The sequence below is a fragment of the Cucurbita maxima genome, unplaced genomic scaffold, assembly GCF_002738345.1.
Source record: "Cucurbita maxima cultivar Rimu unplaced genomic scaffold, Cmax_1.0 Cma_Scf00323, whole genome shotgun sequence".
Classification (NCBI taxonomy): Eukaryota; Viridiplantae; Streptophyta; class Magnoliopsida; order Cucurbitales; family Cucurbitaceae; genus Cucurbita; species Cucurbita maxima.
Window position 1 is genome coordinate 28,095 of NW_019272339.1, and position 17,660 is coordinate 45,754.

At 32.0% G+C, this 17,660-nt stretch overlaps 1 protein-coding gene across 1 annotated transcript; it reads left to right on the forward strand.

The window, feature by feature from the left end:
• Positions 1-950: 950 nt before the first annotated feature.
• On the forward strand, positions 951-1,927 carry LOC111474351 (putative CCR4-associated factor 1 homolog 8). Its single transcript, XM_023119470.1, has 2 exons — positions 951-1,095; positions 1,215-1,927. The coding sequence occupies exons 1-2, from the start codon at positions 951-953 to the stop codon at positions 1,925-1,927; spliced, it is 858 nt and encodes a 285-aa protein (XP_022975238.1).
• The last annotated feature ends 15,733 nt before the right edge of the window (positions 1,928-17,660 follow it).

A 17,660-nucleotide genomic window follows, 5' to 3' on the forward strand; every position in this document is an offset into this window, starting at 1 on the left:
TTTCGGTTGACGAATTAGGATCGTCTATATCTGCATTTTGAGACTCTTATTCTATTGGTCGTAAAGCTATTATACGATCTATTATTATTTCATTCTTTAACTTTGGATATGTTATGAATTTGAATTAAAAGTTTAGAGATCTATTAGACATTTTTAAATCTCGAGCATTTATTAATAAAAAAAATTGAAAATTTTAATAGATTGCATCAACACAAGCTCCGGAACTCTTGTAATTAATAAATAAAAATATATTACATATTTAAGAGTTGAGAGGCCAGACCTAGAAAATGTATGTAGATATGAGATGAAAATATTTAAAATAATCTATACGTTAATTTTACAATGATAAATTATACAATCCTATTTCAAAAATTAAAATTTTATTTTTTCGTTTTAAAGTTTTATGTATACTATAAATTTTTAGAAATATTCGAAAGAATTTATAATAAATAATTTCTATTTTCAACCAAATTTATTAAAAAAAAGCTTTAAACATACTAACAAATTCAACACCATTTCATAACATAATATTGAACGTAATTTCTAATAATTCAAATTCAATATTAGAAGGTAGCCTTCGATATTCTAAAGATTTTTTTAAAATTAAAATAAAAAATAATTTAATTTTTATTACACTTTTATCCTTTATTTTCCATTCAATTTAAATTTAATTTTTTTCAATCAAATTAAATTTAGTGTTTGGTGCTATTTTATTAATAAATTAAAAAATTTTGTAATAAATTTTATTTTTAGATTTGAAAATATAATTATCTAAATGTATTTCTATTTTTTATTTAGATCATCTCACTCCCATCTCTTTTTTGGATTAGGAGTAATTTTTATTATAAATATATAGTCTCACCCTTCTCACTTTCATACTCACTTCAATATTTTAATTGTGAAGTTAAAATATTTTCGGATAAACCATCAATAATCAAAATTCTCGAAAAATGGCAAAAATTATTGGAGAAGCTGCTATAGTTGGAGGCAAATGGAAGAGAGATGTCTGGTCTCACAATTTATTGGAGGAGATAGAACTCATGAAGCACTGTTTATCAGAATTTCCAATTGTGGCTATGGATACGGAGTTTCCAGGTAAAAATCAAACTTGAAGGATGGTGAGAAGTAGTGATTTTTTAGTCTTTGTTTTACTGACTCTTGAAATCTTTTTAGTCTTTGTTGTACTGACGTTTGAATGTATCTCCTCTTTTTAGGATTTTTAAGATGTACTCCCAAAGGTGTTTCAGATGAAGAATTCTACCAATGCCTCCAATTTAACGTAAATCAACTGAGCATACTCCAGTTAGGACTCACACTTACCGATGAGAATGGAAGAATAGGAATGACGTGGGAGTTTAACTTTCAAGATTTTGATAAAATTAGTAATATGGAGGGTGTTTATTCACTCGATTCATTTCTAAAGAATAAGGGATTTAATTTCAATATCCTGAGGAGCTGTGGAATTTCTCCCGAAGAATTTCGTAGACAATTTAACCCTATCCTTCGAAGCGGTAGAATACAAAGATGGATAACATTTCATGGATTGTATGACATTGCCTATTTGATGAAGTTTACCAGCATAATATGCATGCCTACGTCCATGTCTATCTTCGCCATCATGGCTGCACATCTATTAGGAACAGTCACCGACCTGAAACATATGGCTCGGTACTCCGACTACCTACTCAATGGCAACCTAGGCTTAAAAAAACTGGCGAAGATGCTGCAAGTTAATCGCATTGGTACTGCCCACTTTGCTGGGTCTGACAGTTTGCTTACAGCATCAGTTTATGCCAAGATGAGGGTAATTATGAAGGTTGATCCAAAGATACACGAAGGTTTTTTATATGGATTACCATATCCAATTCAGGGTTACCGACCACCAGTTGTAATTGTAGATCCAAAGTTAACCCACAATCGTATCTAATTTTAAAAACTGTGTGCTATTTTATTTGTAGAGGGCAGATGAGGAGGGTACTAAATATGTGCCAACTTGTATAAGACCACACACTATATAAATTCATATTTATTTAATGATTAATTTTTTTTTTCTTCCATTTAAATCTTACCCTTTCGAATATATATTGAAAAATAATTTATTTAAAATAATTGTAACTTTTGTTTTAAATAATTTATTCCATTTGGAATAAAAAAAAATTATTTGTATAAGATCAGTAGATGCACATAACTTTTATTTATTTAACATTATTTTTTTTTTCTTCCATTTAAATCTTACTTTTCCAATATATATTAAAAAATAATTTATTTAAAATAAATATAAATTTTATTTTCAATAATTTATTTATAATAATTTATTCAATTTAAAAATAATTTATTTATTTATTAAAATTTATATTTATTTAACGACTATTTTTTTTCTTTCAATTTAGATTTTACTTTTTGAATATATATATTGATAAATAATTTATTCAATTTAAAAATAATTTATTTGTATAATGTGAATATAACTTTTATTTATTTAAAATTTATTTAATACTAAAAATAATTTATTTATTTAAATAATAAATGAGCTTTTTTACTAAAACCATTGAATATTTTTCAAGAGAAAATTTTGACCTTTACTCTTCCTTCTCTCAAATGAGACGAAAACGCCTAAAACCCTTCGAAGCCAACTTTGTCATTTCGTTCTTCTGCAACGAATATGGCTTTCAGGTTCCGGCGACTTAGAGAAATCTCAAAATTGTTGCCTCAATTTTACTCAGGTACTCCTCCGCCGATCCGTGTTCAATCCTCAATTTGAATTTGATTGGAATAGCTTTGCTTGCTTGGTTGCATCTAGTTATCTTCAATTTTAGACAGTGGACGCCACCTTCTGCGGTATATATGATTCATATGTTTACAACTGAGCTAGATTTAAATTTTGTATCCCTACTTGTACACCATGAATTATTACAGTTTTACGAAACAGAACCAGTTGCTTAAAACGTTTCAAGTGGTTATGAGTGTTGTTAGACTATAACTATTTGGGAGAATTTACCCCAAGAGGAACAATTCCTTCTCTTTCTAAATTGGATGAACTGCATGTATAGATTTCATCAAGGTCAGAAGATCTCCTAGCATGGCAGTGGGCCAATAGAACAACGGTAGGCAGAGCTTCCAAAATGAAGAAGCAAAAGGGCACTGAACAATGGGAGGCAGAGTTTCCATCAAGGTCAAAAGATCTCCTGGCATGGCAGTGGGCCAATAGAACAATGGTAGGAAGAGCTTCCAAAATGAAGAAGCAAAAGGGCACTGAACAAAGAGATGCGTCACTGGTTCTCCATTATATTTTCGAAGGACACACCAATTGTGAGAAGAAACAATCCAAGGAGACCTTCTCTATAATACATCAATTGGTATATGTTGATTACTATTTGGTATCTTCATGGCCAAAGTAAAAAGCTAAAAAACAAGGAGATCAAATATTAATGATATTAATGGGTCAGAGGTTGAAGAAGAGGAGTGAGTGAAAATAAAAAGGGAGATGATTTATGCAACTCCATAATAGTTAGAACCTTATTTTAGAATGTTAAGGGCATTAGTTTTGAAAGTTCATGAATATTTTTGGTACTAGTGGTTTTGTCAATATAAGAATGCAACTTATATTAATATTCATACTAAAAAATTACTTTTTTATGTTTAAGTCCCGATCCATTTCTGGTGGGTTCTCGAAGCACGGATTTCAAGTTAAAAGAGGTTGAACACAAAGTAAAATGTTTTCTCGAAATAAAAAAAAGAATTAAAATATAAATGAACGTATATATTTACAATATATTCAAAATAGAGTTTATAGGCTCATAGTACAAAATATGGGAAAGGTTAAAAAAAATCATTTTAAAACATCAAAAATAGTTTTGGTGGGTGTTGTTGGTCTAGGGCAACTACTGTTAGTTACATGAAAAAGATGGAAAAGATGGAGTGAGTACAAGGCTCAGTAAATAGCCTAATTGTAAGCTTGGAATAAGGTTTGGAATCGATAATTATTCTTATTTCAGTAGCCTAATTGTAAGTTTTTAACCATGTTCATGTGGGTGCTTGGATACCACATTCTTTTCTTAATGATAGCTTGGTTCTTGTCCAAGAATAGTGGGTTCTATGTGGTGGAGGACTTTGGAATAAGGTTTGGAATTTGGAATCAGGTTTGAAATCGGTAATTATTCTTATTTCTTTTCCTTTAGACACTTGGTGGTCGGGAGCAAATCGAACAAATTGTCTGTCCAACCAAATTTGAATTGGTGACCTCTTGATGTGCAATCAAATGCTCTACCACTAAGCTATGAACCCATTTTACATGATTTTAGCCTTAGTGACCCCTTCTACCAAGTGTCAGTCCAAAAGTGTAAAAAGTGTCGGTCGAAAAGAGAAAGGCCCAACCAAGTTCAAACGGGTGACCGGTTAAATTCTCTACCACTGAGCCATAGATCTATTTTGTAGGATTTTAACCTGAGTGACCCCTTAGACATAGTGTCGGTCCAAAAAGTGTAACAAATTTCTATCCAAAATAGAAGGGCCCAACTAGGTTCAAATTGGTGACCTCTTGATCTACAATCAAATGCTCTAACATTGAGCTATGGACCCATTTTGTATGATCTCAACCTTAGTGACCCCTTCTAAAGATTATCGGTCCAAAAGTGTCCTTACCGAATCGACTATGGACCAATTTTGTATAAATTGGTGGATTACCTATCGAAAATTAAACACAGGTCGTTAGATTCAAAGTCGAATGTTCTAACCACTACACCATAGAACCACTTGTTAAACTTTATTTTGGCAGCGATTTTGATAAGCGCCAATAACGCTAGATTTTGCAAAGCTAGAGGTCGTAATATCCTTGCAAACTTTCACAAAGAAAGCTAACTTAACGAATTGATTTTAACACTTGTTAAATTGGTGGAGCATGTTAGAATGATAAATAACTCTTAGATTGAACTTGGAATCTATGATTGTCACTCTTAGATTCCAAGACGACTCACTCAAGAATTAATTTGATCACGACTAATCTAATGAATAGATTTTAACACCAAACCTAAAACAAGGTTTGAAAGAAACATAACACCAAAAGGTTTCAAACACAAAGTTTTTGTATTCCAAAATGTCTTCAAACTTGAATATTACAAGCATTTAAATAGGCTAAAAAGATAATTCAAACATAGTTCATCTACAAACTACCCAAAGCTATTAAATACAAATTGAAAAAAATAAGAAATAACATAAATAATCTTAAATGTAATTCAACTCGGGAAGATAAAAAGTCTTCAAATTACATTCCAATGTCAAGTGATATTTTATTACCACTCAATTCTTTTCTTGATTTATTGTAGTTGAACTTAAAAGTATGACAAATAAGCTGGATTTATTTTAAATTTCCTTTAAAATTTTTGTGCACAAAATACAATGGAAATAATATATTTTTTTTTTACTGTTTTGTAATTTGTATGGTATTATTAGAGGCTTTTCAATGAAATATGATAATTGATTCCCTGTCCTCTTTGAAAATTTTAGATACCTCCAATATTTAATGCGTCACGTTTCACTATGAGATCTGCCCTTGGATCAATAAGACTTAAGCAGAGAGTTTATTTGACTAATGATTTGATTTTTTTGGGTTGTAGAGATATCCTTTACAAATCAAAACTTTGTATTATTTTCAAGACACTCATCAAGACAAATGTAAATGTGCCTGATATCTTGAAGGATTTAAGACACGTAATTGAGAGAACTTAAATTTTTTTTGAAGTTGGCTTTTCTAGGATACGTCATCACGAAAGGTTGACACAAACTCAATGGACCACTGGATGGGTTTTATAAGGCTAAAATAAATTTAAAATCCAAGAAAACGGATCTGAGTTTGATATTATTTGATTTTGGCTATGGACACAACTAGCTGATTTCTTTTGATTACATTAATGAATGTATGTAGATGTTTAAAGTGTTGATCTTAATGGTTTTAGAAAATATCAACACATCATCACTATAAACTATTGAAATTTTTTGAAAGGATTGAAAATATCATTCATAATCATCTGAAATTTGGATGGAGTGTTTTTAGCCTAAATTGCATGACGTTCCTCTCATATTTTCTAAATGTGACATTAAATGCTATTTTATATTTGTCCTTTTAGGAAATTAGAATTTTTCAAAATCCCAATTTCATATCGAATTTTATAAAAACATTTGACTCTAAATTCTTTTTATCAAATCATTTTTTTTTTTTGGATTGGATATCTTATTTATTCTAAAACCTTATTCAAAGGTTTGTAGTTAATTAAGAATATCAGAATTTCTGGTTTCTTTTCAACATGTTGTTAACCTAAAACGTCAGACATGACCACATGCTCTTTAAAGACCTTATCAGCTTCCTCTGCAAAATATCACCAAAAATGTCAGAGTATTTAATGTTTGATGCTTTTTGACTTAACCCTAGGGTTTTATTTACGGTGAACTTGTGATAATTTTTGTCAAATTATATATTTGAATACCTAATACATTATGATATAATATCTTATTTAACTAATATTAAAATGTCATAGAATATCATAATATATGTTTAATTAATATGAATCTCATTCAAATTTCAAATATATATTTTTGTTTAATGTTTATGATACACGTCAATTATTTTATTATTTAACATATCAAATATGTTAATATGTTTTGATATTATATTTCAAGACTATAGGAACTTACTCAGAGGACTTGAGAGCTACGTTGGCCCACAATGCATCTCATGGACGATACAAAACTATGGTGGCGCTCGAAGGTGAATTGTATAAAAAACTAGTCATGCACCAAAAAATCATGGGAAGACCATTGATGGAATTGAAGCAATCGACGCTCCCCTGGATGGGTTTCCAATCAAAGATCTAATGTTTGATGTTGACTCTTTTGAAGAAAGAGCCACACGATCGAAGAACAAGAAATGTGGCAGTAGCTCTGAGAACTCTATCACACACAAAAAAATTGTATCGAAGAGTTAGACATTACACAGAAGATATGGCTTTCATCGAGGATTCCCGAGTTTGATTCTCGACAATGAAATTTTATTTTCTTATTTCTTTTATTTTATAGTTTCATGTTTAAACTTTACCTAGGTTTGAGAAGCATTATAATGGATGAGTTCAATAGTATCTTAAATTCAAAAGACTCTTATGAACTTGGTTTGAGAGTCACTATAATGATAAGTTCAATAGTATCTTAGATGATATAAAAAATGGGTCATGCACCAAAAACTCATGGGAAGACCATTGATGGAATCGATGCAATCGACGCTCCCTTGGATGGGTTTCCAATTAAAGACCTAATGTTTGATGTTGACTCTTTTGAAGAAAAAGTCACACGATCGAACACCTCGAAATGTCGCGATAGCTCAAAGAACTCTACCATACAACCTGAGAGTTGAGGGCTACAGGAACTTTCTCATACGACCTGAGAGTTACGTTAGCCGCAATGCATCTCATGGACGATGCAAAACTATGATAGTGCTCGAAGGTGAATGGTATAAAAAAGGGTCATGCACCATATAGCTCATGGGAAGATCGTTGATGGAATCGATGCAATCGACTCTCCCCTGGATGGGTTGCCAATCAAAGACCTAACATTTGATGTGGACTCTTTTGAAGAAAGAGCCACACAATCGAACAACTCGAAACATCTCGGTAGCTCTGAGAACTCTAACACCGGGAAAGACGTGTCAAAGAGTTAGACATTAAGCAAAAGATCATGCTAAAACTCTTCAACGATCTGACAAAAGACTTCAGGACATCTACACCAAAACTCCATTGTCGTTTAGTGATTATGATATCTGGCTTTCATCGAGCAGACGTGGGTTCGATTCTCGACAATGGAATATTATTTTCTTATTTCATTTTATTTTACAGTTTCTATCATAGATTAAAAAGACTTTTATGAACTTGGTACCTTTGTTAGAGTTATGTTATAGATATTTGGTTCAATGTTAATAACTGGGGTTGAGGTGATTCAAATGATTAATGCGATAATCTAGTCGTTTTCGAGGTCTCTCTTGTTGAACGACATCATGGTTGAGATGAAATGTTAATAACTGGGGTTGAGGTGATTCAAATGGTTAATGCGATAATCCAGTCGTTTTCGAGGTCTCTCTTGTTGAACTACATCATGGTTGAGATGAGCACCCGAGTGAGTTTGACAAGTTGGGCTATAGAGAACCACCCCTCAAGCCAAGTTCATGTGGGCTTAACAAACTTAAAATCCAAGAACACAACCCCTTAAATGGAAACTGGGATGCTAAGGAATTAAAAAGCTTTGTTTTTGACGTAGAACAATACTTGAAGGTTACTGGAACTTGCTCATAGGACCTAAGAGTTACGTTGGTCGCAATGCATCTCATGGACGATGCAAAACTATGGTAGCGCTCGAAGGTGATTGGTAAAAAAAAGGGTCATGCACCATAAACTCATAGGAAGACTATTGATGGAATCGATGCAATCGACGCTCCTCTTGATGGGTTGCCAATCAAAGACCCGATGTTTGATGTTGACCCTTTTGAAGAAAGAGTCACACGATCGAAGAGCTTGAAAAGTCTCGGTAACTCTGAGAATTCTATCACACACATGAAAGGACGTGTCGAAGAGTTAGACATTACCCAAAACATCATAGTAAAACTTTTTAGCAATTAGACAAAAGACTCCAAGACAAATACACTTAAAATTCATTATTGTCCAACGGTTTGGATATTTTGATTTCACATAGGAGATTCTGGTTTGATTCTCTGAAATGGAATATTATTTTCTTATTTCTTTTTATTTTATAGTTTCATCTTTTGTCACCAATTGTATTTAAACTTTACCTAAGTTTGAGAGGCACTTTAATGGTCAAGTTCAATAGTATCTTAGATTAAAAAACTTTTATGAACATTGTACCTATGATAGTGTTTTGTTATAGATATTTGTTTCAATTTCAACAAGTGGGGTTGAGGTGATTCAAATGGTTAATGCGATAATCCGTCTATTTTTGAGGTCTCCCTTGTTGAACGGCATCATGGTTGAGATGAGCACGTGAGTGAGTTTGACAAGGAGACCCGAATTTAAACTTTACCTACGTTTGAGAGGCACTAGAATGGTCAAGTTCAATGGTATTTTAGATTAAAAAAACTTTTATGAACTTTGTACCTTTGTGAGTGTTACTTTGTACCTTTGTTTGTATTACTTTGTACCTTTGTTAGTGCTATGTTATAGACATTTGGTCAAGTTCAACAAGTGGGGTTGAGGTGATTCAAATGGTTAATGTTACTTTATTTGATTCAAATTGTTAATGTGATAATCGAGTTGAACAGTTACCAGTTATTTCCAAGGAATCTCTTATTGAACGCCAACAAGGCTGAAATGATTGAGATGAGCACCCGATTGAGTTTGACAAAATTGAAATAAAATCAAATAAAATCACTCAAACAAATCAAACAAATTGAAAAAAAATTAGCCTTATGACACTTCCTTCAACTCGAAGGGGTGGTAAACCAAGGATTCCTTCGCCCAAGACCCATGATCCAACTCCCAACATGGAAATGATAAGCTATAGAATCATTCCAAGAACCTCAATGGATTCATTACAAACTCACATTACCAATCTCGACAACCGGACGTGTCGCTGGCGTTAGAAGAACGACTGCAACAGAGCAGTCATGGGGATAGAAGATCTCGTTCAAGGACGATAGACCAACCGTAATCTTTAGCCCAACAAGCCAAGCTTTTGTAGAAGCAAGAACCTTTAATTGAAGAAATTAACACCTTCTTATACAAAGTTTGGATAAACCAAGAGATAAAGCTAGAATTAGATTATGAGATCCAAGAGTGAGAAGCAAGATTTGAAACCTTTTTCTAAATTGAGTCAGTCCACAATCGAACTTGATCAAGGCTTGATTAAATATCTCAGATGCAATCTACCACAAGAATTGCATGAAACTTAAAAACGACAAAGATATGCTCAGATTTCTATAAGAGGGAACCTCTCAACTTGAGAGATCAATTTCATTGATCACAAATATGCTTTTACATAATAATTTGTGGGTATTTATAGTCTCCCCACAAAAAAAAGTTAGTGCCGATGATTTAATCTCGATCCTTTAAATCTCACACAAATCAGTCCATGTTAGGTTACCCTCTAATGTTTTCCTAAGCTAAAACCTCAACTCCTAAAGCCTATCCCAAGACATTATGTATAAACCTAGGTTCATCAATAATCCATGTACCAAGTACCTAGAACTATGTGAATAACATGCTAAATAAGTTGCTAGGATCCATACCCATAAGTAACCATTATCTGCCATTACGATGTGTACTAAAAGGCCCCTATTCCTCTTTAAGAAAATAAGAAATAACATAAGTAAACGATATGTTATGATAATTTGTATTTAAATCTGCCATTACGATGATATCCTGCAATATGTATCATGAGCTGGATGTTATGATAGGCCTACCTTTCCCATCAGCTAAACGATATGTCCTGCACCACGATTTACCAGTAGGCTTACATGATTATGACGACACCACTCATGTGTTCATGAGGAGAAAATTGAAGGTTATTTTAGGGGAAGGTTTTCAAGATCAGTATATGATACATGACACAATGACCTCTTAGTTATAAGATCCTGAAAACATAACAAGAAGTAATATCCTAGCTTAAGGTCGCGATTAAGACCCTATTAGTAGGCTACTTACTAAGTTTTAATCACTCCATGTTTATCATTTTTTTTTTCAAGTAACTAAGAGTTGGTCGTGGATGAGAGCAGACTTTGGAGTGTGGCCATGGACTAACCTCTGTTTTTAAAATAGTATTTTTTGTTCTTCTTTTGAGTCTGCTTCTTATTTTGTGTTTGTAACGAGTATGTATATGTAACACCCCAAACATGAAGAAAATTAGCTCCCATAAGAATAAGCCACTCATGAAAGACCCAAAGAAGAAAGGAAAAAAATTAAAGTTTTAAGCAAGAACAAGGGATTAGTCAATTGAGTACCCTAACAAGTGATTTCAAGGAGTTAAAAGGCCATTTAAAAAGGATTGGAAAGGAAAAAGTAAATGAAAAGGGCAAAAAAGTCATTTTATCAATTATCAAAAATCTTTCCCGATTTGTAATTCCTTATCTAGAAGGAATCTCAAGATTCAAAATAAGGGGGAAATGATCAAAAAGCAATGAGGAACTTGTAGAAAAATTATGGATTTTTTTTGGACAAAAATAATAATAAAATATTCGAAAAGTGGCAAATTACCAAAATACCCCTAAAAAAATGGATAATTAGATAAATGCCATTCTAATTAGAATCAGAGCATCTACTGTGACCATCCGAGCAAAATCCTTCAAACTCAAATCTCAATTGTTGGATCTCCTCCAAATTTTGATATGATCTAGAACGAACGTGCACGGATCATCACATCCAACGACTAGTATTCAAGGCCAAGGTCGGTAAGGCTATGATCGGAGTTGATATCTCCGAAAAATTATCCAGAGAGTTCGATCTCTAAATAACGAAGATTCTTGAGCTCTCAATGTCGATTTAAGCTCCTCCTATAAAGTCTGAAGTAGGAGCAACAATACGAAATAAGAATCGAGAAAGGTCGATCCCCAATTGAAGGCAATGAGCGTTTAGATTATGGGTCTCCTACTCTTAGATTTCTTCCAAATTCGAGAGCAATCCTCCACCATTTCTCTTCAATTTTATTCCTACAGTTTCTCAACAAGATTACCAACAAGTTCTATGAAGGAATAGAGTGCTGAAAGTGCCCAGAAACCATTCCCCCAATTCAATCCGCCATTGAAGAACTTCAAGAAAAACTTGAAAATCTAATCTGAGGATACATGATGACTCGTTGAGCAAAAATGATTCCAATCAGCTTTTACACCTCCAAAGAATGCTTCCATAGAAGACCACGAAGAAAAATAACCTCGAGAGTGTGCCGAATTGAAGGAAATAGGTTTCAAAATTAAATTGGGGATAAGAATCGAATTCCTTTCTACGATCTCTTTTCCGTCAAATAAGGATTCCTCTAGTTTCAGAGGAAGAAGTTTAGTAAACTTGATGAAGGAATTGAGAGCTGAAACGTCGTAGAACAAACTACCCACGAGATCGAAATCTGGCGTTTCGAGTGAGTAGCATACCGAGAACGATTTCTAGAAGTTAAGGTCCTACACTCAAAGACGTTTCTCCAAAACCAATTCCTTTAGCTTGAAGATAAGATATGGAAAAGGTTCAATGAAGAAATAGGGCCTTGAAATCCCTAGAATCGGCTACCCAATAAAAAATCCTTTCTTTTATCTCCAACGATGAATCATATTTTGGATGAACTTTAGAAGCGAATATCTTAGGCTACGATCTACGAGAAGGTATCAAATCAATCCCTAGCCCTTCCTTGTAACACCCATCTTTAAGTTTCACGAAGACATCAAGGAGAGAAATGCTGTAAATGTGGCTGTACAGGCCGAGTTTCAGATAGCGGCGAAGCGAAAAATGTGCATCTTCTTCCTGTTCAGAGGAAGAAAATGATGATATGGCCAGTTAAACTAAACTATCCAAGTCAACTCAAAATTTGACCTTTTTTCGGGTTTTCTCAATTTTAACCCCATTCCAGACTGATTCTCACAAAAACATTATGGTTTCATAAACTAGACACAATAAGGAGTACGTGGAAGGAAAATTGAAGTAATTCAGATATTGGAAGCTCAAGAATAGAGATCCCAAACGTCTGCGACGAGGCAAGTAGCCACCTTGGACTCTTTGTTAAGAAATACTTGTAGAAATCGCTTAGATTTTCATATGAACCCTAAACCAAGTATGAATTAAGGATATATGAAAAAAAAAACCCAAAGAACCCTGAGTTAAGACCCTGAACCGATCAAATAGCTCGAGATTTAAGTAACGTTAAAATAATTCACAATAGTATGTTGAGGTAGATATGAAATTTGGTGGTCATTGGATAAGGATAAGTAGGTAAACCAAGAAACTGTGTAAAATGACCACAATGCCCCTAAGGTAATTTACCTTCAGCTCATGATCTAGATGACATTCAAATGCTATGAAATTCATCAGTAGATCTTATTTTATGAAATGTTATATGAATCCTTATCCCAAGAGGTTATATAAGGTAATGAAGTTTGGGAGTTATTGGAAAACTTTAGTTTGCAAAACCAAGATATGGGAGAAAATGCTATCCATATGACTTTTTCCATAAAGCACGATGTTTATAAGTTTTGAAGTCAATGTTGCCAATGTTTGCTGCAAAAAAAAAAAAGATAGGGATGTTAAATTTTTAAGTCACTTTTGGAAAGTATGATAGATAAATTGGGTAACAAATTATTGTTTTCAACTACATGTCATCCTCAGGCTCATGAGCAAACTGAGGTGGTTAATAAAATATTAGGAGCATTAGTTAGAGCTATTATTCATAAGAATATTAAGTTATAAATTGGGTAACAAATTATTGTTTTCAACTGCATGTCACCTTCAGATTAATGAGCAAACTTTGATGGTTAATAGAACATTAGAAGCATTGCTTAGGGCTATTATTTGTAAGAATATTAAGTCTTGGGGCGAATGTTTGCCAGTCATTGTTCTCTTTTTGAAGTTGTTTATGGATTTAATCCACTTACGTGTCTTGATTTGCTTTCTATTCATTCTAATATTTTTGTGAGTAAAGCAGCCACAAGTAAGGCAAATGGGATCAAAACATTGCATAAAGAGGGGAAGGAGACAATTGAGAAACAAAATTTCAATGTTGCTTCAAGAATTAACAAAGGACGGAATGAAATCATTTTTCAACCCGGTAGCTGGGTTTGGATACATTTTCGCAAGGAGTGAGTCTCATCTCAAAGGAAGACAAAGTTACATCCAAGAGGGGATGACCCTTATCAAGTCCTTGAAAGAATTAATAACAATGCATATAAAATGATCTTCCATGAGAATTTTCAGCACATCCTACTTTCAATGTTGCTGATTTGAGTCTTATTGATGTAGGTGATGATTTTCTGATTCGAGGAAGAATCTTTTTGAAGAGGGGGAAGATGATAAGGATCACGTTGTTCCAAATGTTCCAACTGGACCTATTACACGATCCAAGGCCAAGAAGATTCAACAAGCATTCATTTTTCATCTACAAAATTGGATAGGCTCAGTTCAACTATTATTTTATGTGTTACAAGCTTATTAGATTGAGAAAGGACCATTTGAAGCTTCAGAAGTGAATATTTACACGGTTGAAGGAGCAGATGAAGTTGCAAGCATCATTACATGAGTTGTTAGAAAACTTTATTTATTTTTAATTTCATAAAGTTTGTAATGGTAGAATTGTCAAATTGACTTCGTCTTTTGTGGAGATTCAAGAAGATCGAGATTAAATCCCGGCCACTAACTTCTTTTGTGGGGAGACTGTAAATACCCACAAATTATTATGTAAAAATTTGATTTGTGATGAATGAAATTGATCTCTCAAGTTGAGAAGTTCCCCTTCAAAATCTGACCATCATCTATGCCATTTATAAGTTTCATGCCATTATTGTGGTAGAATTGCATGTGAGCCATTTAGTCAAGCTTGATATTGTGTGGTTGAGTGAAATTCTCAACCTTCTACTTATTTTTTGGATTTCTTTTCTCCGTATTCATTGTAATTTATCCTGATACAAACAAGTTTATTTTTCTAGGGAATGTATTAAGCACATGAATTTATTAATTACGATGAACTTTTGTATAAAACGAAGTAAATACAAATGGAGTAACATGAGATAGAAGTAAACATAGCAATAAAAAGAAACTACATAAACTTAAAGGAAGTTAATCCCATTTTACAATATAAATATTGTTCCAAAGAAAGTTTTGAAAACTGGCCACTCCATATCCATCTAGGTTTGGAAAACTAAAATAAAGAAAAAATAAATAAGTAAAAATATTTTTCAAAAACTTAGTTTGGAGTGAAATTTTGTGAAAATTAAAATTTTTTTTTTTTAATAAAAGGATAAAATACATAATTTTGAAAAAAACAAAGAAAAAAAAACAAAATAGTTATCAAAGGGGCCTAATTTTTAACATATCTATCCCAATGGAGTGCATGGACTCTAGTGGCAATGCTGTTTCAACTGTGTGATAGACCATGTGAAGTTAACATGACAATAATAATAGGTTCTAAAGCACAAAAATATGTGGATAAATTTGATATATTGAGGTGCGGAAAACATATACACACGGGCAACTAAAAATGATAGATCCACTATAAGAGCATTTGGTCTAGTGGTATGATTTTTTTTTTTTTACAAATTAGGTGGAATGAACAAACAAAAATAATAAGTTTAAAATTACCCAACAAATATCAATTTTCAAATGGAATGGAGACATAAGACTATTCCAAAAGAAGAAAAGCACAAAAGAAAAATATTAAATACATTTTCAACTAATGCATTTGGTTGAGAGATATTATGGTTAATATAAGAAAAATATAGCATTAACTAATTTTTATGGATACATATGGATCCTTACCATACTAAAATGACTGTTCTTATTTGTTATCAAACCAATAACAATTCATACGAGCTAAATCTTCCAATTGATAATTAGGCCAGAGAAAGAACTTGAATTCATTTTTATATCTATCAACATGTTTGCTACTTTTATCTAAAACTTGATCACGAGTTTTTCTTATTTGCATTGTAAAATTATGTATTTCTGTGGATATCATTTCTATTTCTAGAATTGAAACACATTAGAATTCTGAACTCTCACAGACTTATGGGTGATAGGAAATTTTCCCGAAGTAAATCATAATGATTTTTGGTTCTCTTTTCATTCATTTTTTGATTTATTGCAATGGATTTACTAAAACTCTTCTGGTAAGGATAGTCTTTTTCTTGATATATTTGATTAATTTAGTACTTATTTTTATGAATTAATAAAATACATATGGTTTGATATATAATAAATTGTCCATCATTTTGTACAACAGACGAACATGTTCAATAATAAATATTTATTTTTTAATAATTCCTTATTAACCTGAAACTCCATGGGAACTATCAGAATCTCCAAATTCATTTCTCATCTTTAAATACAAGATACAGTAAATTTTATGAGATTTATCCGTTTAAGCTAGAGACAATATACATTGATATTATTCATGCCAATTAAGGAATTATACTATCTCAATTAAAAAATAAAATATCTATTTAGGAAGAAATAAAATATCTGTGTTCTTCTTGTATTGTTTTTTCTTTCTACTATATTTAAGCCAAATCATTCCAGAGTTTTTTTCTTGCCTAGTATTAGAGGAGATTTTTTTTTTCTTTTCAATTACTTTCTTTTTTATTTTTACTAATAATGGAATTTTCTTTTTTATTCAAATTTAAAAGAAAGAATTTGATCGGTAGGATCCATGGATTACTCTAAACCAAAGTTCTAGATTAATATAGAACAACTTAGTATTTCTTCCTTAGTTCTCATCCAATCAAAAAAATTTATGTTTTTATTGTTCAATGGGTTGAATTCTTAATTTATTGTGAGATAATTAAAATTTTCCTTATAAATTTTTTCAATGAGTTCAAAATTATTACCCTAGGTTTAGTATTTTGATGAGAGATTCCTCTTTCTTATTCTTAATCAAATTTTTGAGTGGGCTTGACTTAGTTGATACATGATTTATGTTGTCTTTCATTTTCTTTTAGTTTGTTTGAAAAAACACATCGATCAATTCCGATTCTCTCTTTTTCTATTTATTGTTTTTCGATTGAGATGTATGGATCCATGGGCCTGTGTCTGCATAGAACTTGAACATGGATTAATGAAAATGTGCAAAAGCTAATTTAGTTCGTTGACTCGGTTCAGTTTCAAGACATACATCAAGCAAGAACCAATAATTTTATCTCTATTAAACAGACATTTCAAGTCAATTGAACCTGATTACATATTACAACTTAAATAAACTTAACATGATATGATATGAACTTTATTTATGTCAACATTTCTTAACAATATTAATTGAAATACATCCAAATGATTTGAGAACAAATTCTAAAAACACAATGATAAATTTCAAACCTTAACGTGCATAAAGCACATGGACTAGCAACGAAAAACGATAGATTAGTAAGAAAGACATTTGGTCAAATAGTATGATTCTCAATTCCTGTGTAAGAGGTCAGGAATTCCATAATCAGAATGCCCCACAAGCTCTATCAAATGGTTTTGTGTGTTGTAAAAACAATAGTAAAAAAACTTAACATGATAACTGCAAATAAATGATCTCCAAAGAAAACAAAAGTATTTTTAGTGGTAGAATTATGTTCCTTAGACTTTATTGCCCTAGTATACCAAGTAATGGGAAAGTATATATGGGATGCCTTAGAGAAAGTAATCGAGTATGTTTTTATATTTAGATTTTTCATGATTGTCATTTGTATGAAGTGACAGGTCTGCTACTCGAGACACATTAATAAATAGAAAAAGTAGTATAATATATTAAAAAGATAATGTTTCTAAATATTTGAGTTCATAATTATACAAATATTGATAAGTTAAGGAATCACTATAAGGAGAGTAAGATTCGGATTAACTTGTTGATCGAATATCTCAAGGCAAGAACATTGTTTGAGATTCGAATCACTCCACAAGCAAGATCGATCATGTCTAGCTTGAATGATTCTTGTTGATCAAATA

Coding starts and splice junctions, on each gene's coding strand:
- LOC111474351 (XM_023119470.1), top strand. CDS start 951: ATGGCAAAAATTATTGGAGAAGCTGCTATAGTTGGAGGCAAATGGAAG. Junction 1,096..1,214: donor TATGGATACGGAGTTTCCAG/GTAAAAATCAAA, acceptor TCCTCTTTTTAG/GATTTTTAAGATGTACTCCC.